The 26,206-nt window shown below is 33.5% G+C and overlaps 1 protein-coding gene across 10 annotated transcripts in view; it reads left to right on the forward strand.

Moving 5' to 3' along the window:
- Window positions 1-26,206, forward strand: part of RGS7 (regulator of G protein signaling 7) — a 677,137-nt gene that overhangs the window by 618,344 nt on the left and 32,587 nt on the right. For 9 of the 10 annotated variants that reach the window (XM_051993525.1, XM_051993520.1, XM_051993526.1 and 6 more), the window contains one exon: window positions 14,701-14,775. The exons of the other annotated variant lie outside the window; for it this stretch is intronic. In XM_051993525.1, the coding sequence (XP_051849485.1) occupies window positions 14,701-14,775 (75 nt within the window). The remainder of the gene's footprint in view (window positions 1-14,700; window positions 14,776-26,206) is intronic. 10 annotated transcript variants of the gene reach the window in all.

Raw genomic sequence — 26,206 nt, forward strand, 5'->3', positions numbered from 1 at the left:
CATGTTTATATATATTTGTGAATAAATGTATAATATGCAGAGTATATATTTATACATACACACTGCATATATATATTGTGCTTGGAACTCATCATTTCAAATAATTTGATTACAATGAAAAATATTTAGCAAAAATGCTGTCCCAAACATCACTTAATTATCCTTTAAGAATTTTCAGGATACTTCAATATCTTGTGTTGTCATTATCAGTAATATTAATTATAATTGTATGATCAAAATACATAAGTGTAGTATACTGGGACCTTCTCTTTATAGAAAGAAGTTTGAAAATTTGGATTTTAGATCTAGCATTGCCATTTCTAAAAGATATATAAATATTTTTACACATGTTAGATACCTAGAAAAACTGTTATAAAGATGTGAGTCCACTGCTTTATGTAGCTGGCACAAATGTGGATTTAACCAAGAGACTTCCAGACTTAACCCACAGTATCTTCTGATCATGGTTTTTGCCTTGTGGATTTACCCAGCATTTGTATTTTTAAGTGCATAATCTCAGGCCTTGGACACTGTTAATATAAGAGGATGTTTCATTTGAAATGTATTGATTCTCTTCCTGTGCTATAGATTTTATTAGCATTGGATATTGACAATTTCATGAATCCTATGAATATGGTTATGGGAGTCAAAGAGAATGGTGATTGGAGCAAAAATGTGGTTGACACATGCTTACTTGAAATGATAGTGCTGCTTTGAGTCACAGTAGAAAGGAAGAAATTATATGTCATAGTCACCATGCTAACTCATCATTTTTCTATAAATGCCCAATATGCTCCATGTTTTTATTTTATGTCCTTTCTACAAAATTTTTTTGATCTTTTGATCTCTGACATCTCTTACAGCTGCTTAAAAAATAAAGCCATTAGTTAATTCAAACCTGAATCTTCTCTTCATGTCATGACAGGGAATAGTATATATTCTTATTACTCATCTCTTTCTCTTTGGATGGAAAAAATATTTTGACAGAGTTGATATAATGTACTTCCATGAGTGTTCCTGAAGGTAAATGGCTCTTTTTTAGCTTCTTAGCTACCATATTTATTCTTTGCTTTTTTTGTCTCTGAATAAATGACATATTCTATGATGTATAGATATGTAATAATTAGAAGGACAATGGAATTCTTGAATATAGGGAAAAGAAAAGTTGTTCTAGAATATTCAAGGTAAAAGTCCAACTCTCACTCCATTTCAGAAATGGAATAGAAGCATATTTAATTAACTTTTTTTTTTTTTTTTTTTGCTGAGGTAATTGGGGTCAAATGACTTGTCCAGGATCACACAGCCAGGAAGTGTTAAGTGTCGGTGTTAAGTGTTAAGGCCAGATTTGAACTCAGGTTCTCCTGACTTCAGAGTTGGTGCTTTATCCACTATGCCAACTAGCTGCCCCTAATTAATTTCCTAAGATATAACAAGCATCATGCTAACCTTGAATATACAAATAGAAAAACATCATGATCCCTGTCTTGGAGGAGCCACCATTTTAAATAGAAAAGATACATATTGAAAAACAGATGCAAAAACCCAGTGACCCTTAAAAAGTGGATAGCAAAGCCAGGAATTCTTAAGATGCAATAGCAGGATAAATGATAATAACCAGTGATCTGGATTGTATAGCAACAGAATAAATATTCATTTTTCTATTTGTATATTTTCCAAAATTAATTTATGTCCTTGCTTTATTGAAACATTATTATTTGCCTAGTACTATTCTTCCTCGGATTGTTTCTGAATAATTCTGATTAAAAGTAGAAGTGGATAGAAGTAGAAAGTGGACTAAATCAGTATTTATCAATTACTGGTTTATGGACCAACACTGATTTTACTTTTTCACAAATAATATTAACTACCATTTATAAAGTACTTATGTGTGCCAAGCATTGTTATGTTTTTGTATAATTATCTTATTTGAGCTTCACAATTCTGAGAAATATATACTATTATTATTATTCTCATTTTGCAGAGAAAGAAACTGAAGCAAACAGGGTAAATGATTTTCGAAGATCACACAGCTAGTAATTGTCTGTAGCTGGATTTGAAGACATCTTTCTGACTATAGATTTAGGGATGTATCCACTAAAGCTTCCCCTACATGTTTTAATTTTTAAACTACAAACTTTAAAAACTATAAAATAAAAATACTGATTATTGGCAAAGAAGGCAAATTATACCCTATCTTATGTAGTCACTAATATCCTCTCGTCATCCTAAATTAATTATCTGGTTAGAAGGTTCTAGTCACTCCACACCTGCATTAGGATAGTTGCTTGACATATTTTGGAGTGTGACAATTGCAATTACTTCCAGTCAGTCATCTATCAATAAGCAGTCTGAAATGTTCATTCCTTAATGATTTCCATGTTGTCAACTTATTTATTGTATTCTTGTGTATGTTTTATTTGTTGTGCTCCATGGATCATCAGATCATCATAAATGTTAATGAAGTATAAAATGATTTTAAAATAAGTAAGGAAAAACAAGGACTATTTATTTATTCATAGAAATGATAATAAATCAACTTTGTTCATGTCTCACCAAAAAAAATGAAATAAACCTTAACTAGAAGAAAATATTGGGCTTTATATAATTGTCCACTTTATTTTGTGTTTTTTTTAATTAAGTTCATTGTTTGACTTGGATCAGAGGAGAAATCACTAATACCTCAAGCTTTATTTTGGTGAAACTTCTGTAAAATGAAAGCATGAAGTTATCCAAGTTCTCTTGATATGTGTGTATGGTGGTGGTGGTGGGGGGAATCAAATTTTTAAAGATAAACTAATTGATGTTTTTACTAGTGAAAATGTCTAGAAATAAAATTAGAAGGGACTTATATAAAAATTTCCTATGAAGGTAAAAATATTAGTTAATATCAGGAAAAAAATTCCATTATAAAAAGGCCAAAGCAAAGAAATTGCCTGGTGTCTAGCCCTATTCTGTAATTTGCTTCTTCACATATTTAATTGTACAAATAGAAAAATGGGTGAATGCAAAGCATGTAAAATGATAAACAACCCTTCAAATTCTGAAGTGAATGTTTAGAATATTATGTATAACCTAAATATAGATTTTTGAAATTTCAGTAATAAAAGAAATTTTTAATGTGTTATTGTTTTTATTTAAATAATTTAATATATATTTATAACTCATTGCTCAGTATCCCAAGCTTTATGATAGCCTACTCCAATTTTGGGATGGATATTATCCCAGAATTATATATCTCTTTTTGACACTATCTAGAATTTTCTTTGAAAATTTCCAGTATAATACTCCTATCTGGTTTTAAACAAATATGGATAATGACAAAACTCTTATGCTATTATGCAATATAATAATTTATGTAAGGTAGAGGACAGGCTTTATTTTATCCCTCTAGAAAATGCAAAAAAGACACTTATTTGCAGATGATGCAATCTTCCTCTCTTGCTGGAAGCAACCTCATCTTCCCATTATTTTAATAAGTCCCACTTCACCTCCATTCTTTTGGTATTATCCTAAGAGTTTGAACAACTAGTGAAAAAAATGCTACAAAGGCAATCCACTTACTTCCTACTGGACCGGTGCTAGCTGAAAATTTCAAAGTAATACTAAAGGGCAAAAACAGTACTGTATTTCATCATACTATGACTTGGGCCCTTGATGTTCTTCTAGCTCTCACTAGAAGTTAGTGCTATCCCCAGATGCCCCTTCTCTCTCTACATAACTGAGTCACTAAATGTTGTAAGAACCTGATAATATCTAGAAAATCTTCCCTCCTCTGCTATCAAGGTGGATTTCAGGAAGTTCAATTACTGAGCCACAGTTTTTCTTTCCATGGCTTTCAGCTCTAAGATATGCCCCTGCATCTTTACTTTTCAGACCAGAAACTATTGTCTAAGAGGTCTAAAATCTTTCCTCTAAGATTGTAGGAATGAGGCCACAAACAAATGCAATGTACTGTTTTCCCAAGGCAGTCGTAGGGAGAAGCTGTACACAGAATTTTCCATCTACCTACTCTCAGAGGTGTCTTGCTGTTTATTCTGACTTCAAAAGAAAGTAAATGTCGAAAAGAGTAACTCTAATTGACTCATTTTTTTGTAGAGCACAAATGATTGGCTATGATCAACGCAAAATTAGAATTAATTAATTCATCTTCAATTGATTCAAAAAACCAAAGCAAATGAAGCCATTAAACCATCTAGAAGAATATGTTCTTCACATTAATTTGACCATATTAGTTTAAACAGGAAATTCCAAGATCAGAGAGTATTTTAAATTGGCAAGGTTGTACAGTGGATAGAGTACCTGGAGTCAGGAAAATCTGAGTTCTTAGCCAGTCTCAGACACTAAGTTGTATAATCCTAAGTAAGTCATTTTTTAAAAAATCACTTTGAACTGTCTTTGGAGGCAGACATTATAGATATTATTATTCCTATTTTGTAGGTGAAAAAACTGAGGCTGAGTGATTATTTGCTTCTGGTCACACTATGTTTCATTATCAGAGATAGGATTTGTACTTAGGACTTCCTAATTGAAAGCTCAACATGGTACCTACTCTAATCCTTTGGAATATCATAGACATCTGGACTTTGCATTTTATTCTTCAAGGGATAGGCACTTCAGGAAAGTGACATGTCAGAGACATGCATTAGGAAGTGTTTGGCAGCTCTGTGAACTACAAACTGAGGAGAGCAGAAATGGAGGCTGGGAGATTATTTAGAATGCTGTCACACTAGTTCAGGGAAGAGATGAGGGACAAATCTTGAGGTAGTTGACAGCATGGAAGACAGATGCAGATATAATTATGAAGATCTAATAGACCAGATTTGGTAACTTGATTGAATGTAATAGATGAAAAAGAGAGAAGAATCACAAGTTTTACAGATTTGAATTATTTTATAAAATTTCAGTTTGTTACATCTCAATGAACTTACTTTGTCTCTTTTGTTACATGCAGAACATTTATTAGCTACAATGCCCCAAATCTCACATTCTGTATTCAGGCTACAGGGTGTTAATGATATTTCTACTCACAAACAGCCCTAGCCTTAGAGAATTCTTCAAACTATATGAATGGTGTAACATCTCTCCTTCATTCTGGTAATTACATAGATAGAGCGATTATTTCCTAATTTGGGCAATAAAAATTGCAAGGGAATAAATCAGAGGGAAAGTTAAGAAGAAAAACCATGCATATAAAATTCCTGAAAGGATTATATGTCAAATGAAGGTTTGTTTTTGCTAGAGATATCAATGAATGCCTTCACAGCCTTTGTAAACTATGATTTTCTACAGGAAGCGATACTATTTGGAACTGAAGATTATGTTGCTCAGTTTTCTACTCAAATTCCCTAAATTAAAAAGTGCTGGAATATTGTTTAATTCCTGGCATTTGCTTCAATTGATAGCTCCCACACTGTGAAAGTATCTATACCTATATGTCTCTGGAGAAGGCATAAATGTGTGGGTCTGTGCATATATGCTAAAAACCTCACTAAGACTTTTGAGACACCATCCATATGTATATATTTTATATGCATATATGTATAATTATTTCTTGCTCAACTATTATATAGATAGCTTCACAACTTAGAACTTCATTTTTGTCAAATACAAGAATACATGAATAAAAGAAAACTGATTCGGGATTCAGAAGATTCACTCTCAAATTCCAATTCTGTTACCTGTCCTGTGTTTGTGACCTTGAATAAATAATTTAATTTCTTTGGGTGGGCCTCGTTTTCTCCTGTATAAAATGAGAGAGATTGGACTAGTTGATCTCTAAAGTTGCTTCCAACTCAAAATATATCATCTTTTGAAAACATTATTTTGAAGTTGAGACAATGATAATTCAATTCAATAAGTATTTGTTGAATATTTAACATAGAAAAAAGAAACTGCTTATAAATGCTTTTAAGCATAGAAAGAGGGATAACACAATCAAGAAATTTAGTGTCTGATACAATGAAGAAGAAAACTTGTACAAATAATATAATTCAAGTTAAACAATAAAGTGAGGACCATAATAGAGATAAATGAGCACCTAGTGTATCGTGGTAGTGTTGGAAGAAGTAGAAATGGAAAAGAGGGAATAAATGAAAAAAATGTATTGTGAAAATAGAGTTCAGAGAACTTAGAAAATCTTAGATATCTCATGAGACATTTTTTCAGCCTAATATAAGGTTATACCATGTCCAAAAAAAGTATTTATATTTTTCTTCAAACCTACCCCTCCCTTAAACCTCTCTATTCCTGTTGAGGGTACCACCCTCTTTCCATTCACCAAGTTCTTTATTTTTTTGGCTTTTTTCCTTTCCTCAATATTTTGCCAGTTTGTAAATTTTGCCAAGTTTTCCTCAACTACATTTCTTCCCCTTTTCCCCCCAATCACTTCTTGCTAAAACTGTTGCTTTTAGTTTTCTAATGGCTGGATTTATGAATAGCCTTCTGATTGATATATTCTCCTAGTCTCTGTCCTCTGCATCTACAGCAGTAAAATTAATATTCATCAGCATACTCTATTTGATTCGTCTCTATTGTTATATTCATTATGCCCTGCCCAGTATAAATAGTATAAAGTAGATAAAAGCATAAGCAGGTTAACTCATAATCATGAAGAATGCCTCAGCTTTGCTCTTCACACCTCAATACCGGCAGTTACTTCTTTCTTATTGATTAGAGGGCTGGAGGGTAGAACCAAAAAAAAAAAAAAAAAAAACTCCTTTATCCTCCTTTAAAGCTTCCCTTTATAGAAGGCTCAAAATGCCAGAAGTCTCTTTATTTGCTACCAAGTGCTCTCCTTGGTTTCAGGTCCACCACCATCTTCATCATAACTCTGAGTTAAGTACCTTCAAGCATTCCTCCTTCCCTTTTCAGCTTCCTTTTGTATATCATTTTCACCCATTAAATTGTAAACTCCTTGAGAGAAGGAGCTGTCTTTCTTATTTAAATTCCTAGCACTTAAAATAGTACCTGGGACATAGTTGGCACTTAATAGATATTTATCATATAGCATCATATCCTATTCCTAAAATACATGTCTGACCATGTCACTCACTATAAAAATCATCAGTGATTCCTTTTGGTTCTACCATAAGTAAACTTTCCAGTTTCTTTCCATATTTATCTCAAATCCTAACTTTCGCAATAGGTCTTTCCCAATTGTGACTCCTCCCCACCCCCAGTGCCTTCACTCTGAAATGAATGAAAACACACACACACACACACACACACACACACACACACACACACACAATGGATATCATATTGACACTTCCTTATCCTCCAATAAAATGAGAGCTCCTTAAGGGCAGAAACTTGCTTTGAAACTCCTACACTTAGCATAGTGCCTTGTACATAGTAAGTATTTAATAAATATTTATTGATCCAACAGCTTCTATGTGCTAAGCACATGATCACACGTTAAATGTCACATTATATATTATAGAATGTATGAGTTGGGCTCTGATTTCACATAATTTTATATAATTAAAGATTCACTTTTTTCCCATTCAATATTTTTTCACTCTATTGACATTTTAAGTTATTGTGTTTTTGAATATCTCCACTTTGCCCTCTTTCCAGTATGGTTAATTTCCAACAAGAGCAACTACCAGCATCACCATCAACGCAATAACTTCCCTAAACCCTTGTAAATAGCCCTGAGCAACCAGATAATACTCATGATAGATAACAGAAACAACAGACTTATAGATTCTACTCAATAGAATCATTGTGTTCTATTTACTTAATTTGTTATTATTTTCTTATCATAACTTTAAGCATCTATGACAAGTATGAAAAAAACAGCTCTTTTGCTTTCATATTTTATTACTTATTTTTGAATAGCATGATTAATATTTCTAATAAAAATTTCCATTTTTCTCTGAATGTTATTTTTAATGTTCTACATGCTTAGGTATGATGTTAGTACTTCTAAGGAAGGAGGATTTTTCTTTTCCTTCAGGAAAATATGCCTCCAATTTCACAGTGTAAGCTAGAGGAAATTAGCATATAATATATATACTAATATCTCAATTAAATTAGCTCAGAACCAATATCATTCATTATGGAAAAAAAATTAAAATAAAAAGGAATAAACTATGTACATAATGGTAAGCATTAGTTATCATAGGGCAAACAATAGGGACATCTCTACCAAGATGTCTAAATACACATAGAGTGCCCCCATATTTGTATAGCAGTAAAAGGTATATTGGCCGCTTCCCTCATATTAGCATTGTGAGGGAAATGGTATAAACATTATTATCTCCATCTTGGATATGTGGAAAGTAGACTTAAGAGAAGCTAAGTAAGTTGCCCATTGTCCAAAAGTGAAACATAAGAGTCAATATTTGAGACAAGACAGGATTATGAATCCAAAGCTCACTGACAGTGTCAGCAGCCATATCTGTTAGCTCTTTCATTAACTTAGGCTTATTTATATAAGTCAAGTCAATGGTATTGCTCAATGAAGATAGGCACCCCCCTTATTATTTTATTATATTTCTATAAAAGGCAGCTAGTAGTGCAGTATGCAGAGCTCTGGCCCTGAAGTCAGCGCTATATTCAAATCTGGCCATAGAACTTAATAATTGTGTTACCCCAGACAAGTCAATTAACAAGTCTGCTTTAGTTTCTTAATCTATAAAATGAGAATAATGACAGAATCGACCTCCCAGAACTGTTGTGAGGATAAAATGTATAAAAGGCTTTACAAACCCAAAAGTGCTTGTATGAATACTAGTTATTTTCTTTATTAATCTTAATAATATGGACTTATGTGCATTGAGTTCATTCCTGGGAACCAGATCTCAGAATGATCAGTTTCTCCTTTGGTTTTTTACCTCTGAGTTTGACCTCAGGAAAATCTCTCAAATAAAACAGATATAATCTGTTTAGCTTTTCCAAAATGTCCCTAATTACATGAGAACTCAATGTATAATGTAACTATTTAGATGATAGACTTTATTTCATCTATCACAGAAAAATGCACAGACATGTAAGAACAAGTTCAGAAACATACAACACTAATATATCCCGGTGATAAAGATATTAGAGATAACGAACAACTGTCAAACATTGTCTAAGCAATTTATTGACTTTGGTCTTCAAGTACATGCTACTTGAAATCTGTAAGCTACCTTTTTTCATTAAGGACACCATATCAGGAAATCTGTCATAGGATCATAGACTTAGAACTAAAAGTGACCATCTAGTTCAAATCTCTCATTTTTATACAGAAAAAATAGAGACAAAGAGGGATTAAAAGAGTTGACCAGAGTCACAATGCTATTGTATCTAAGGCAGAATTGAAGTCATAATTTCCTCACTCCAAACCCAATGTCCTATCCACTCTACTACATCCCTTCTCTAGAAGAGGAATTTATGATTATCTACATATCAACTTCCAAAGCTAAAGCCTCCAAGGAAAATTCCTATCTCTTATTAGAAAGCTAATTCCAATATCACACTGCAATGGGAATTCAAGAACAATGTCCTTCGGCTCCCTCTTCTGGTTGTATATTAGCATATATCATACACTAGCAGGTAGTTCTACAATTAACCATTATAGCTTGAAAGTTAATTTGGGATGGGGAAACCTCTATATCCTGTCCTGTCCTTTGTTTTGAATAAAGAACCAGAAAAAAGACCAAGTAAATGTTTTATATCTAGTGTGTGAATCTGAGAAAATGCATAGGAAAAAAAAAAAACAAGCAGCTTCAGAGTTCTCATTTGTGGGTAACAGAAAGAATGACTCCTTTGAGAAGAATTTATTCTCGGTCATGCAATTATCAGTAGTCTCAGGAGACAGACTTTTTAATTTTTTAATTTCACTCTTGTTAATCTATTTTCTAATTTTCTTTGTTTAATGTAAGATTTTGTTTTTCCCAACTACTTGTTAAAACTATCTTTAAATTTTTTTTAAAAGAAGTTGAATTCCAAATTATATCCTTCCCTCCCTCCTCTTTCCTCACCTCAGATAAGTAATCCAACATAGTTTATACATGTGCAATCACGTAAAACAATTCCATGTTAAAATTTTGTACAAGAAGCCAAAATTAAAATAAAAAAAGAATGAAAGAAAATGAAAAATAGCATGTTTCAGTCTGTGTTTAAAGAATATCAATTCTTTCTCTGGAAGCAAAAAGCATACTTTATTATTCATCCTTTGGGATTGCCTTGGATCATTGTATTGCTAACAATAGTATTGCTAATAATTCATCATATAATATTGCCAATACTGTGTGTACAAAGTTCTTTTGGTCCTGCTCACTTCATTTTGCTTCAGTAAGTCTTCTTTGGTTTTTATGAAATTATCCTGATTGTCATTTCTTATAGAACAAAAATATTCCATCACAATTATAGACCACAGCTTGTTTAACCATTCTCCAAATTATGAACATCTTCTCGATTTCCTATTCCAATTCTAATAATGCTTCACTAATTATGTGGCTTAGGACTTCTTGTGATCAACTCACCCCAAAACCAATAATAAACCTTAATATGTGCCTACTTTTGCCCTTCTACAACTTTTTCTCATTGTTTTTAATTCTATTCCCTAAGCAATTCCAATGTCCCTTGAACAAATCAGCATTTCAAAAATTTAAAGATATCTTTCATATTTTTCTAAAATCTTTTTGCTTCATTCAAGAATCTACTTCTTTCATTTGGTTCCCACATAACATAATTTTCATTCTCCTGAACATACTCTTCTCAGTATGTTTTTCTATATATCACTGTCCTTCCTAAAGCCTTTTTCTCCTAATGTTCTAATGTTCTGAAGTATCACTTTTAAAATACAAATAGATATAAAATTCCTTTAAAAGATATTTACCCAATGCATAGGCAAATTTTCAGATTTTTGGTTCTTATCTCCTAAAACACTTTAGCTTTCATTCTAACCAGAATGCCAGTTGAGAATGATTCGGCTTCATAGAATCATGTTTTTCTCTTCACAACTATTTTTGACCCAAAGATATATAAATATGTTAAGAGTCAAGAATGAACTTAGGCCAATCACAGCAAATAGTCAATAACTATTTCATTCAATAGTGTCTTCTCAGTAGTTGAAAAGATAACCATTGTTGGCTTAGGTGCTTATACCTTCATGTCAACTATCATATTTAAGAGTATGATTCATAAAAAAAAATAAGATAATGTAGTTCCTAAGCCAACATTTATGTATACTTTCAAAGTTTTTAAGAGTCTTTTATATTAGATCATTGGAGATTCATAACAACCTTATGATACACATACTATAAATATTATTATTTCATTTTCCACATGAGTAAAATAAAGCAAAGCTCATTGAAGGTTGAATAAGTGATAAATGTCAAGAGCAAAATTTGATACAGTTTCTTGGTTCCAATGCCAGAACTCCATCTATGAATTATAGTGACTCTAAGATATGAAATGGGTCTATAGACAGACAGCAGGCTCATGGAAACTGAGCTGAATAAAGTAGTTCAGTTTTGGGTTTAAGCATTAGAAAATGTGGCAACTATTGGGAAGGTCACTTTCTGTAGAAAAAACTGGGTAGAGCTCATATGTGGTGTCAGAAAATCTCAGGACCCCAACTTGATGTGTGTACACTAGTCTTCATCTTCCTTGTGTCACACGTGGCCTTTGTGGAAGCTTTTGATTGTACCATCCATCATGCTTGGGTCTAGTCATGTCAGTGAAGGAGAGATCAATTCCTCAGGAAAATGTAGTACATACTTATGTGGCAAATCTGATGATCCCCATCCTATCTCAACTCCTAGGAGAAAGCAAAGGTGGGCAAGCAACATAATGGGGAGGCACAAAGTTATGGTAGTGGTGCATAATTTAAGATACACTGAAAAAATAAGTGTATATCGTACTTAATAAAACTTAAAATACACAAAACAGTTATTATATTATTTGCAGGAGAGTGCATTTATGATTTAATTGAAAAAGAGTAATCCTATTTTTAAAAAATAAACACAATTTCTCCCTCCAAGTACAGATAAGCACCCATGGTTTTAGAAAGTTGGCTAAGGTACTAAGAGATTAAATAACTTGCCAAGATCACATAGGCAATATGGCTAGAGGATGGACTTGAACACAGAAATTCATTATTTCTGTGTCAAATTCATTTAATGATTGTACTTTAATACATCTCCACACCATCTTTAAAAAAAATACTTAGATTAAAATTAATGACTAACATCTAAGGTAACTAAAAAGATTTTTTTTTAATCTCTTTAATATAATGTCAATCATAGAATGCATAAATTCAACCCTCTGACCATGTCTTTAGCACAAGTAGTTTTTCTAGCTGCCATATCACACTATTTATTCAAATTGAGCTTGCATTAGACTAAAAACTCATGTATTTTCCAGCTAAACTAATCTCTAACCATGTCTTCTCTATCTCTACTTATAAAATTATATTTTAATATAAACCTAAATATAAGGCATATATTTGTTCTTCTTAAATTTCATATTATTAGATTAAGTCCAGTGATCTATCCTGCCAAGCTCTATTCAAATCCTACCTGTCATCCAGAATAGCACATATCTCCCAGATTTGATAAAACTGCAAATTTGATTAGAAAGCCATTTATATTTTTATTCAAGTCACTAATAAAAATGTTATACTACACATGGTCAAGCATACATCCTTGGGTTACTCTGCTGGCTTCCTTCTTACATGGTGATATTGACCTATTAATGATTTCTGTTTATGTTTAGTATTTTATAGAATAAAGAAAATTTATATCCACATAATAATACTATCATCTATCTTGAATCTCTTTATGTTTGTCAGAAGATTAATTTTAAAGACTTCAAAAAGCTTTACTAAAGTCTAAAAAAATTATACCTCCATGATATCTATCCCTTACCCATCATTTTAGCCCTCTGGCAAAAAAAAAAAAATATTTAATTACTTTAGTATGTTAACTCTTTGTGATCAGTGTTTACTTTTCTAGATATGTACTAACCATCCCTTTAATAACAGGGAAGTGATGTCATAATGTGCAAATGAATTGAAGTGAGGGAGGGCTGAAATACTAACTCCTAACGTTTATGTAAAAATCTCAGATTTATAAAGCACATATATTACCTCATTTGATTCTTGTAACTCTGGGAGGAAGGGGGGTCTTATTACTCTTATTTCACAAATGAGCAAAATGAAGTTGAGAGGGTAACAGCTAATAAGTATTATCAATTTTAGTTAACTATTTTAATGTGTTTTAAGAGATTTCTTACAAATTGGCAATGATTTATAAATGTTTATACTATAAAAATAAAGCATATCCACAAAGTTTTGAGAAAAATAAACTTGTATTTTTAAGTGCTTGTCTCTGACTGGGAGAGGGATCTTCTTTAACCGCTCCAAATACTTCTCACCATCCCCACTCCTTTTCTGATTATCTATCTTTCTTTGCCATCTCTGGGTCGGGATATTGAGTTAATAATGCACTTTCAAGCTTTTAGGGAGACATAAAAAGACTTGAGTTCCCTGGACCTGCTTGACCTCTTTTCTCTGCTATGCCTGTTTCTCATTTCTGATATACTTAAAGAGCAAAGCTAAAATGGGAAGGAAAAGGAAAATCTGTGTCAGTATCCATTTTCCATTGCTTTTAAATCATGAATGATTGAGAAGATTCCTTCTGTCTCTATGATTTGATGAACCTATAAATATTCCATACCCTATTCCTCTTTTCTCTTCCAAATTAAAAAAAAGAAAGAAAGAAAAGAAAAGCTTGACAGTTTTACCTAAAGCACTCTTTCTTTCTTAGCTCTCTGTTCACAAAGCTGGGAGCATCGCCAAAAGGGGAAAATGCTCATTAGTCATGAATCTGATTAATTTTGCCACTACTTGCTGTGCAAGTCTAGTAGTATCATTGTCATTGATTAAAGAATAAGAAACTTAAAGATTGAAGAAGGTTACAAATGGTGGCTGTTGCCCACTCACAAACTTCTCTTTCTATGTCTGTATTAAAATGACATAACAAGGAAAAATAAGGGCTGGGTGAGATTTGTGAACTTCTATGTGTATAGAATACTGTATGCCAGTTTCTTTTTGTATAGTTCTCACTGTGGCCACAGACTCCTGTGACCACACACATACTGTCTGTCTCCTAGGAACAAATGTTTCCATCATGGACTACCCAATTCCTGGAATTTGTAACCACTGTAAAAATTCATTCTGGAGTTGGAGTGTTGGAGTTGGCCCGATTGAATGCCATTTTATTTTTTCCAACATGGGTAAACCAAGTAACCATATAATAATAACAACAATAATAATAATATTAATAATACCATGACCAAGTAAATACTCTACACTCCAGGGAGGACAATGCCAGGAAATCAGCCAGGAAAGCATCATTGCATTGGAGCATTGTTTAGACTCTTGCCCTGAGCTTACTGGGTGAGAAATTATTAGTATAATTCCTTACATTCACATCCCAAACCTGAGTCTGTGTTTTTTCTGAGCATTATATTTTGTATGATAATTGGAGGTTTTGAAATGTAGAAAGTAAAACTAAGTAACCTTTCTTTCAATAACAGCTCTGGCTGATAGAAGCTGCTAAGGCAATTTAGAGAGAACTACCAGTGTTTTTCCTTGTCACTGTGTATGCACAAGTTTCCAAGGGCTGTCATTAATATGCAAAGAAATGTGCTGATGAACAACTCTTTTCTCAAGGAGCTATTTTCTCTATTTTCCATTTCCAGCCTGGTTGTGTAAACACAACTGAAGTGGATATTAAAAAATCATCCAGAATGAGGAACCCTCACAAAACTCGAAAGGTAAAGTAGTAAGTGTTGTGATTCCATTGGTGTGAGTTATGGGGCATCTTATCCACAGGAAGACCCCAGGGCTACAGCCAAATTGTGCTGGTTGTCATTGTTGATGTTTTTTCCAGTGTTTCACCAGAGCTAGATTAGGGGAAACAAGTCTTTGTCTCAGGATGCTAAAAACTGGGGGACATGGCAGGAGTGGTATAAACATGCTTCATTTGTGCAAGTCCTACTGTCCACAATCTCAGCAATATTTGATGCTATCTGGAACAGTCATGTCCTTCTCCCAAGACCTACCTCACCCCCACCATCACTACCTCCAAGCCCTGTATCTACTACCTCTTTGCCCTCTTTGGGGAATGGGGTTCCTTGTTGCTATATACCTACAATAAAACAAGTAGATTATATTTGCATCACACAACTAGCACCAATGCCCCTCCAAGAGCAATTGAATTTACACCTGGAACCAGATTTGTCCATTACAATTTTTGCTTTACTGAACATTTGTTTATTTACCTGGTCCTACTTGCCATTTTCTACTATCTTGGATAAGCAAGAAATCTGGGATCAATATGAAGTACTATTCATTGAAATATCAGATGATGTGGCATTCCATACTCTTGGGTGGAACAGGTGCTAGACCCTCTTACCCAAATTAATTAATCAGAGACATCTTCAGATACAAAGAAAAAGCATTTATTTAGTCCCTGCAAGGAGAGGCCCAAGCACACCTGGCAGGCATCTCAGTTCCCAAAATGTGCTTGACCTGGCAAACCAGAAATAGTAAAGTGGGTTAAATAGAAAAAGACCCAAGTCTTTTCATTGGATGGAAGTAATCATTATTGACTAATGGTCACCAATGGTGATTACTTCCTGTGGGCCATATCACTTCCTAAAGCTTAGATTTAGGGGCTGACCTTCCTAGAGGTCTAGAGATCATGTGACTTCCTGCCACCTGAACCCAAAACCCAACCTTCTGGCTCTGTGTGGATTTTTGGAGAAAACTTCACCTGGTCTCATTCACTCTTCTGAGTAAAATTGCCTGAAAGGTAGGCTGGTGATGCTCATTAATTGACTGCCTCAGTTCCAAGAAGACCTTCCAAAAATTAGGAGATGGTGATAAAATCTTCAGTCACTGGGAGAGGCAATCAACATGAAAAGATTTTAAATAGCTGTGAATATAGGCAGGTCAGAGAAAGAAAAGTAGACACAACATAAGAGAAGACAACAAAATAGAAAGTATTCATCAGTGAATAAGAAAGTAAATAAGCCACTTGTCTGTTAATTGGGCACAGGACACTCCTTTTCATGAACTCTTCCTTATGTCTTCACTCTTCTTTTAAAATCAAAAGTTCTGTCATTTTTTGTGGTTGTTTAGCCTGTATTTAGCCCAGTGCCAGGCACATAATCTTAATTAATGTTGATTGGTTGAGTTATTGACTGAAGCAAAGTGTGAGAGGGAGGATTCTGGGAAGATGGCTGAGTAGGTTGGTAAATTTCAAACTCTCCCAATTTCCCCCACAAATAGAACAAATTTATGCCTTGGGATGAACATAGACTGGTGAAAAATCAAGACAACTTGGGGCAGAATTGGGGGGTTTGGAGTTCCTAGTCAGAGTGGAGAACTAAAGGGAAGCTTGAGGTACCGTCCCTCTCACCCCACAATTAGAGGTGCTTACACTGGCTTATTTTAAAAAAAAATGACCCAGCAAGGAAGAACGAACCCCAGCATTGAAACATATTGTGGAAATAGGGAAGACCCAGGTTCATCTTCAGAGGAGGACACTTAAATAAAAGAAGCTTCCATCCCAAAGAGCAATGAGAAATGATTCCCTGTCTAGAGAGAATTTATAGAAGAACTCAAAAAAGAATTCAAAAAGCAAATGAGAGACGTTAAGGAGAAATTTAGGAAACAAATTAAAACCATCCAAGAAAAACAAGAAGATGATGGGAAAAAAAAGTTAACCAATTAGAAAAGGAGACACAGAGTCACAAAGAATGAAAACAACACTTTGAAAATTAGAATTGGGCAAGAGAAAGTCAGTGGAGTTATGAGAGACCAAGAAATAACCAAACAGATTATGAAAAATGAGAAAATAGAACAGAATGTGAAACATCTTATAAGAAAAATTACAGATCTGGAAAACAGATCAAGAAAAGAAAATATAAGAATAAATGGTCTGCCAGAAAGTTGTGATCAAAAAAGAGAACCTTGACATAATAATGCAGGAAATAATGCAGAAAATTGCCTGAAATAATAGAACATGAGGGGAAAGGAGAAATAGAAAAAATCCACCAATCAGCACCTAAACAAGATCTTTGTATTTTCCACAAAGAATTTGATTGCCAGATTTTGAAACCCACAGTTCAAAAATAAAATTCTCCAAGAAAAAAGAAAAAAAATTCAAATATTCTGGAACTACAATTAGAATTGTACAAGACTTATCAATAGCTACAGTAAAAGACTGGAGATTCTGGAATCATAACTACAGACAAGCAAAATAATGAGATCTATGCCCAAAAACATCATATCCAGCAAAATTATCTATAATTTTGGATGAAAAAAATGGACATTCAATGAACATGCAGATTTCTGGAACTTTCTATCAACCAAACCCAAACTTACCCCAAACAGAAAATTCAACATATAAGATTTTAAGGAGCTCAAAATGGACAAATTGGTTTTTTTAAACATGAGAAATGTATACTTTTTGTTTAAGATTTACATGAATAATAGGGTAGCTCACAAGAAAAAATGGAAGGGTAAAGGCTAAAATAGTAATCATGATATATAAATGAAGTGGAGAGAAAGAATTAACACAGAGGCATTAGAGGGGCGGAGGGGGGATGAGGATTTGCAGTTCTGAACACCTAATCATATAGGAAATGGGTTTAATAAGCAACACTAAATATATACCATAAAAAGGATAGCACCTTCCAAAATGTATAAAGAAATAAGGGAGAGGGATAAGTGAATGAAGAAGCAAAGGGTGGGGGTAGGTTATTATTATAAAACAGAATTTAATGAAAGAGTCAACAGTGATAGGAAAGACCTGTGTGTATGTGGGTGTGGGTGGGTGTGCAAGTGTGTGTGTATGTGTAGATGTATGTACATTTCTACATATGTGTACATAAATATATCTTTTCTTAACTGCAGCCTGCTTGGGAATAGTAGGGGAAATAAAAGGGAGAAAAAGAATAAAGTTTAAAAGGTACACAGCAGAGAATAAAAGAATAATTTACAAGGAAGTAAAGAAAGGATGGACACTCATGAATATAATTTTTTCTACTAATATATACTATATACTTAAACTAGGATTTGTTGTTATAGATTTTGAATCCTATCTAATGTTTTGCTGGGCATATAACAATGTAATCTTTTGTTTCACTTTGCTTTGTATTACTTTTCTGTTTTTCTTTTCTTTTATGCTGTTCCTTCAAATAAAATAAATTTGATTTTAAAATAATAAAAAGAAGGAAAAAAAGGAGAGAGTGTCCTTTAGATTCAGCATTTTGAAGGGCTTATTCATATAGTAGTATAGCTAAATAGCTCAATGGATCCAGTGCTGGGCTTGGAGTCAGGAAGACCTGAGTTCAAAATCTATCCTCAAACAATATCTGTGTGGGTCTTGGGCAATTCACTTAAACTTTATTTGCTTAGTAGACATCTAGATGAAGCTTCTCTGCTGAACAAGGAAATGGCAAACCATTCCAGTAGTAGACCAGCCTATGAACAATATGGTCCATGAGCTCATTAAGAGTTGAACAAGAGAACAAGGATAGCTAAAGGGTCTATTGAATGGAGGCCAAGGTCCTTGATAGAATAAGAAACTTGTATTTCAATCCTTAGTATCTGGATTTAAAAAAACAATGACCTCAGGCAACTGTCATAAAACCAATACAAATACAGCAGTGAAAAGGGGTTTTTATTTTGCTTCTAAGAGAGAAGGCAAAAAAAGATAAAAAAAGAACAACTATTTCTGCTTGTTTCTTGTCAGCCATTTTCCCCATCAGCTTTTTGAAACTCTCCTCAAAGACATAGCATGAATGTAATCATAGCTATGATGGAAGACAAGATTAAAGCTAAATAACAACAACCAAAAACAAACAAACAAAAAAAAAAAAAACAAAACCCAGCTCACCAAGAATATTAAGGGAAGTAACTTCCATTCTCCACTAAGGAATTGAAAGGAGATACTGTTCACAGTTTTCTACAGTAATTTCGCTCAACTGAAAGCTAGAGAACATAGGCTCTGATTTTGAAAACAAAAACAAACAACCACAAAAACTGGAGTAAACCTAGCAATTTTTTAGAATAACTTGAAAATAAATGGACAGATGCATGTTCTTTTTTTTTTAGAACTAGTTTTCACAATTGTATTTTGTCAATGTAGCATAAGAAATCCTCTGTTGGATTGAAAAGTATTGTGTAAAAATGCTGCTGTCCAAATTTTAATCCCTTTTTAAAGATGGAAAAATAAATAAGCAAAAGGAACCTGACCTCCATTTCTATATGTCAGTTTCAAAATGCTGTTTAGGGTGAGTCAGTACCAAAATCCTGGCCATTGACCATATTGGTTTAAGAGTGACATCATGATTATTATAGCATTTTTCCATTTTGGACTATTCAAAAATTGTTTTATCTTTTCTTTATAAATCTGACTCCCCAAATTCTGTCACATCGAATTTATTAGAATTAGTGCCAACCACAAAAAGTGTCATTTAAAAACAGCAATAATATTAAGAGCACTGAAATAATTTAAATGGTCTCTTTGTCTTTTTTTTTTTTTATGACAATGGCAGAATGACTTTAAAATAGCTTTAAAAACAGACTTATCCAACCTCCTACTGAGCTCTCATGGTTTCTCTTCTCCTCATCCCTTATTCCTTCCTCTCTCTATGTCTGTGTCACTGTCTCTGTCCTCTCTCTTTCTCCTCTTCCTCCTGTTCCTCCTCCTCCTGTTCCTTTCTCCTTTTTCCTCTCCTCTTTCTCCCCTCTCCCCACTCTCATTCTTCCTTGCTTACTCCCCCATTCCTCTCCCTCTTCATCTGCTTTCTCTCTTACTCTACTGATCTGATATTTAGAATTAGTTAATTGCCATATACCTGATATTTTTTACCAGGTTTATAAAGATTATATTAGGAACAATTTATCATAAGTGTCTGTATATAGGTAAATAGAACTTTTAAATATGGCTCATGAATACAAAAGGAAATTGGAGATAAAATATGCACTTCAGAAACGAATAGTTATTAAATTCTTCACCATGGTTACTTTAGGGAATTTCTTAGCTACAAGTGAATGCTTTTCTGGTATGCTAGTTAGAAACTGACAATCATGGAAATTTCAGCAACCATCTCTAGGTTTTTTTATCTTCCAAAGCAACAATATGCTGTGAATTTCCACCATCTCCCTATTTTTCTCTTGTCTTTCCTTTATTTTCCTAATCCGAAAGTATATTGGTATTCTGTTACTGACCTAAAGCTACTGTTAAATTATACATAGTAGTGAAAAATATTAAATACATTTGCAAAGTGCAGTTTATTCTTTTGAAGAAGAACAATCATAATTTGTTTAAAAACATGTACAGTAATAAAGTCATAGACTCATAGGCTTAGAAATACAGAGAAACACATAAACAACATGGACCAATACCCCTACATTACAAATGAAGTGTCAGGGTGGTTCTATAGGGGAAATGAGCTAATAAGCAGCATGACTGGAATTTTAATGCTCCTCTTTTCTGCTCCATATCTAGCACCCTGACCTCTAAAACATGTTTTTTTTTTTTTCCTTTATGTTTGTAAAAACATTGATAGGATTTAAAATCTGTAAGTCAGATGTATAATAAACAGAGCCCTGACCTTGGAGTCAGAAAAAAACTAACTTCAAATCTAGCCTCAGATAGTTTCTCATTCTGTGATTCTGGGCATTGCACATCTAGAAGTCTTGCTACTATACTATATTTTTGTACTTGTAAAAGGTTTAGCTAAGCATGTATCTTTACTTCAAAAAGCAAACACATGGCATTCAAACATAACTGTTTTAACTAATTTATTTGCGAAATGTAGTTCTTAGGCTTATTATTTTTTTTTTGCTATTTCTTTGTATTTGTCAATATTTGTATCTATGTCTGTTTGTGTCTTTCCCTCCCTCCCTGTCCTTCCCTCTCTCCTCCTTCCCCCTCTCTTTTCCTCTTCCTCCCCCTCTCCCTCTCCTTTCCCTCTTCCTCTCTCACTCTGTTTCTCTCTTTATCTCTCTGTCTCTGTCTTTCTGTCTCTTTCTCTCCCTCTCTCCTCCCCCCCTTTCTGTGTCTCTCACTGTGTGTATATCTCTCTCTCTCCTCTCTTCTCCTCTCTTCTATTTCATTCTCTTCCCCTCTTTTTGCTTTTTTAACTGAGGTTTTGTGTTGCTCATGTATTTCATTAATTGAACATGTAATTGTATATAGCCACATGAATATATATATATATGTATATATATATATATATATATATATATATATATATATATGTAGGTATACACATAGATACATGATTATAAGGCTCAGTGATGAAACTATGAATTCAACCATATGTGTGAGATTACAAATTTCAAAATTACCAGAGACCCAAAAATACTTAGATGTATAATTGATTTTGACATTTGGAATTAGCTAATACTAATATATAACAATAAATATACTATGTATATCTACATACACACACATATATGTGTGTTTAAATCGTATATCCTCCACAACATAGTATATGTTTTTTCTCCCTGAGTATTTCAAAGCATTTTTAATGGAAATAAGACACAAAACACTCCTAATAGGAAAGGAATAAATTTCTATATCTCCAATATCTATGAAACCAGCCATGTTGAATCAATCTACAGTTGATAAGATTGTAAATTTTGAGTTGAAGGGAACCTCAGAGGTTACCTAGTCTAACTCTGTCATTCTATGGAAGTAAAAAGAGATCCTGAATGGTAAAATGATGCCCCGAATCACAAAAATAGTAAGTGACAGAGCTAAGGTGAGAGTCTAGATCTTTTAAATCCAAATATAAAAGTCTTTCTAGTGCATCAAACTGATAATTACAAAGTCCACTGTTCTCTTTTACCTGGATAATACTATTGTCACTAACACTTCCAAAAATGACATTTAAAACTATAATTCTCTTGCATATTCTTCTTTAGTTTCTGATGCTCAAATAGGTCTACAATTCTTTGTTAGTAAGAAAATGAATTGTAAAGTGCTTACTTTGGGGATCAATCAAAATAAAATCTCCTGAATTACTTGATTATCAATAGCCAGTCTCCCTGAGTCCTACCTTCAAGATTCTAATGTCTTTGGTATGAGCTACATAGTAGTTTAATTAAATTCATAAACCAAGATTTTTATTTTATTTTATTTTGCTTTTCTGGTGTCTAAGAAATATGACATCTTAGAATTGTAAAATTTTAATATGATTTTCTTTGACCTCATTCTCTCAGCTCCATATTGCTACATATCTGCATTAAGGGTTTCAAGGTATTCTAAAAGGTTATAGGTAGAGGTTCCAACAACTATGTTCCTAAGTTCCATTTAACCAATTAAGACTGATTAGACTATAGAAATTTTATACAGGGATATTTAATTCAAAGATATATCATGAGCAAATGTACAAACATTTAATATAATAATCCTATACCATCACTAATCCCTCCTATACCACCTTGATCTGTTAGTGGTAGGAGGGAAAGGATATGATTAAGCTCATAATTTTGCTCAATTCTAAGATAGTATTGTCCTGTCAAGTTCACATCTAAATACTGCATCATTGCAAGATGAATTATTCCTGAACAGAGGTCTTGAAAGTTACTTCCAAAAGTCACTCCTGACTCCTCATGTCATCAGTGCTACTCTGGCTATGAAACTTAGATTCTGGAGGGATACAATGCTGAAGAAGGCTTCATTCTTTTTATACCTCACTAATTCTTTGAATTCAGGTCTTAGACTTCATTCCCTTCACTGGTCACCAAGCCTGAAGCCAAGAGGAGACTGATATTGATATGGTTTTTTGAATCACTCTTCATCCAATCAAAAAGCCTTTTCTTAACTATATTTTTAGCTGAATGAAACCACTTACAGAGTGATTATACATGCTCCAGTTTCTTTAAGGCATTTTCTTTATACATCATAATTCTCCCAGAGGTAGCTTCTTAGAATCTTCTTTGTAAACAGATACGTTTTCCTTCCATAATTTCCTCCTTGAAAAGATAATCCATCTTCTCCCTAGAGATCTATATGTGGATGACATTTGAACAATGAATATATGCACTGAATTCCCATTTCAGAATTTTGAAGCTAAAAGGAACTTTATAAGAAACAAGACTATTTTGTCATAGTGTACTTTTCCATATACTTTTGATTTTCTTGAATTTAATCCAGTATCCTATTGAAGCTGTCAACAATCTAATCCTTAGCCATTTTTGAAAGTTTAGTTATAACTCTTTGGGTTTTTTTTTTTTTGTCCTTCATAAAGAGTCTTATTTTTAAAGATGTCCTAAAAATGAATAGCCCCAATAAGGTTAAGAATCCCAAGTTACTTAATATGTTTGACATTCTGAAATTTAAAAAATCATGTCATAAGACATATCAGCTTAAAAGTCAGTGTTTGATTCAAAAGGAAAATGGTGATGGAATCATAGATCTGATGTATAGCTTCAGTAATGTAATGAAAAGAAAGCCTGAGCTTTTTATTTTATCAACTATCCTTCCGGAGCTAAAATGATGGGAAAATGACTTATAGTCAAGTTAGATGACCTCTGTAGAGGTCCCGGGTGAGATTTAATGATTCAGGTCATCCATCTGAAAAATTTCAGAAGGATTGATTTGTCTAGATTTGTCTATAATGTATGTGGAATAATGAATCAGACTTACTAGTTTTATATATCACACCTTTATTCCCTTGTCATTTACTTTGTGTTATGTATTGATTCCTCTTAAGTTTTCTGGTTGTTCTTATTCTTTAACTTTAGTATTAACATGACAACTGGTCCACATAACTTTCAGTGAATTATTTTCTTCAGTTATCTTTTTTTACTTCCTTTTGCATTTGACCAGTTATACTTTTAAAGGAGTTATTTTACTCAGTGGATTTTTTTAAAATATATTTCACCAATCCTATATTTAAGGAGTTGTTTTCTTTTTCCATTTTGCCAAATTTATTTTTAAGGAGCTGCTTTCTTCAATTTCTATGCTTCCTTTTCCAAAGTGTTGTTCCCCTTCCCCCCCACCCCAAACACACAACTTTCATCACTCTCCTGAAAAGCTCTCATTTCTTTTCCCCATTTTTCTTCTGTCTCTTTTTAAAGCTTTTTTAACTCTTCCAAGAGAGCCTTTTGAACTAGAGACCAGTTCATATTCCCCTTTGAGGTTTCACTTAAAGACACTTTGCCTTTGCTGTTCTTTTCTGGGTTTGTGTTCTGATCTTTCCTGTTTCCATAATAGCTCTCTATGGTCAGAGTTTTTGCTTATTTTGAAAGGTTGTGGTCTGCTTTTAGGACCTAAGAAAGATTGGTCCGAGCCTCCTCTGCAGGGCAACAAGGACTTCTCATTGACTGTACCGGGGCTGGTGCTGCAGGCTTCCCCATTGCAATGAGTGGCCTGGCCAAGACCTGCCTGTAATTTTTTGGTTCAGGGACTCACAATTTGCCTTCTGGAGGTCTCACAGATGGTCTGCTGATCTAGTATTTTGAACACTGCTGTATTTTGGCCTCCTGCTAGATTCCCTACAGACCTCTCTGTGCCTCCCTGCAAAAGCTTGCAAGTCTGTGTTCAGCCCCATTTTCCCCCTGCTCAATTGAGCTCAGACTTTTCCTGAAAACCAAGATATCTTAAGCTGAAAAATTAATACATTCCAACTGTTTATTGGTTCTGTCGCTCCAAAATCCATTCAAAGGGTTGATCTAGTATTAATTCTGAGGGAAATCGTGGAGAACTCAGGCAATGTCCTGTCTATTCCCCATCATTTTGGTTCTGCCCCACATTATTTTCAATCTAAGATAAAAGTAAATGTTTATAAAAATAAGAAAAGAGTATACTGTCGACATTTTTAAACAAAAGTACTAACATAAAAAAGTCTAATCATTAGTTCTGGCTTTTAGAATACAAAAGTTTAGCATCAAGCATTTTTGAAGCTCATCAAAATATGTTTTAGGCCTTCTGTCATTATTTATTCCATTGTTGTTGTTGATATTCATCTCTTTTGGTTATGTCTAACTCTTCTTGACCCCATTTAGGTTTTCTTGGCAAAGATACGCAGGTGGTTTGCTTTTTCCTTCTCTAATTCATTTTTGCAGCTGAGGAACTGAGACAAACAATATTAAATGATTTGCCTAGGATAACATAGCCAGTAAATGTCTGAGGCCAGTTTTGAACACATAAAGATGAATCTTTCTGATTCCAAGATTAGTACTCTTCTCATTGTGCCATTTAGCTGCAATCTTATTCTACTAGTATTAACTAAAATCCTTCTCTGGTAATACCCAAATTTTATGGATTTAGCAGGGTAAGAAGGATATAAACATTTATATGGAACATAACTTTATGCCAGGAATTATGCTAAATATTTTTTATAAATATCGCCTTATTTGATCCTCATGGCAAGATAGGAGCTGTTATCATCATTCTGAGGTGGAGGAAACCGAGACAAACAAAGACTAAGATAACAGAGTTTTAAAAAATCTAAGATCTTTCTGACTAAAGCCAACTTACTACCTACTACACAGTACATGTGAGAAACCTAAAGTCAAGGATGTTTTTGAAAAGGAGCATGTGAATATAGATAGCTAGGTGGCACAGTGGAGAGAGCACTAGGCTTGGAATCAGGAAGTCTAACCTCAGATACTTACTGTGTGACTTTGAGCAAGTCACTTAACCCTATTTGCTATAAAAATGAGCTAAGGAAGTAAATGGCAAAGCACTTCAAAATCTTTGTAAAGAAAACCCTACTTGGTATAATGAAGTTTAGGACACAACTAAAATGACTGAACAACATGTGAACATAATCAGAAATTGACTTCTGCCTTGTATAAATAGCATGGTACAGTGGACTGAACATTGGTTCTGGAAAGAACATAATAATGGTGATCATTGGACCTGGGTTCCAAATCTGAATTTAATGTTTATAACTGGTATGATCTTGAGCAATCATTAAATTTCTCTCTGGATCTCAGTCTCCTCGTGTGTGAAATTATTTAGATCAGTTGACTTTTGAGATTCCATCAAATTTTAATTTTTTCATCATAAAGTAAAACAAATAGCCACGTCTCATTATTTAGGCTCTTTAACACTGGACCCTCTCTCTTTAAATATTGGATCATGTTTTGTACTAAATAGGTTTATTGTGTTTCTTCTATTTCCATCTCCATTCTATGAAGTTTATACTTAGTAAATTGTTGCTGAGTTTC

This window comes from Antechinus flavipes, chromosome 4, assembly GCF_016432865.1.
Source record: "Antechinus flavipes isolate AdamAnt ecotype Samford, QLD, Australia chromosome 4, AdamAnt_v2, whole genome shotgun sequence".
In the NCBI taxonomy this organism is placed as follows: Eukaryota; Metazoa; Chordata; class Mammalia; order Dasyuromorphia; family Dasyuridae; genus Antechinus; species Antechinus flavipes.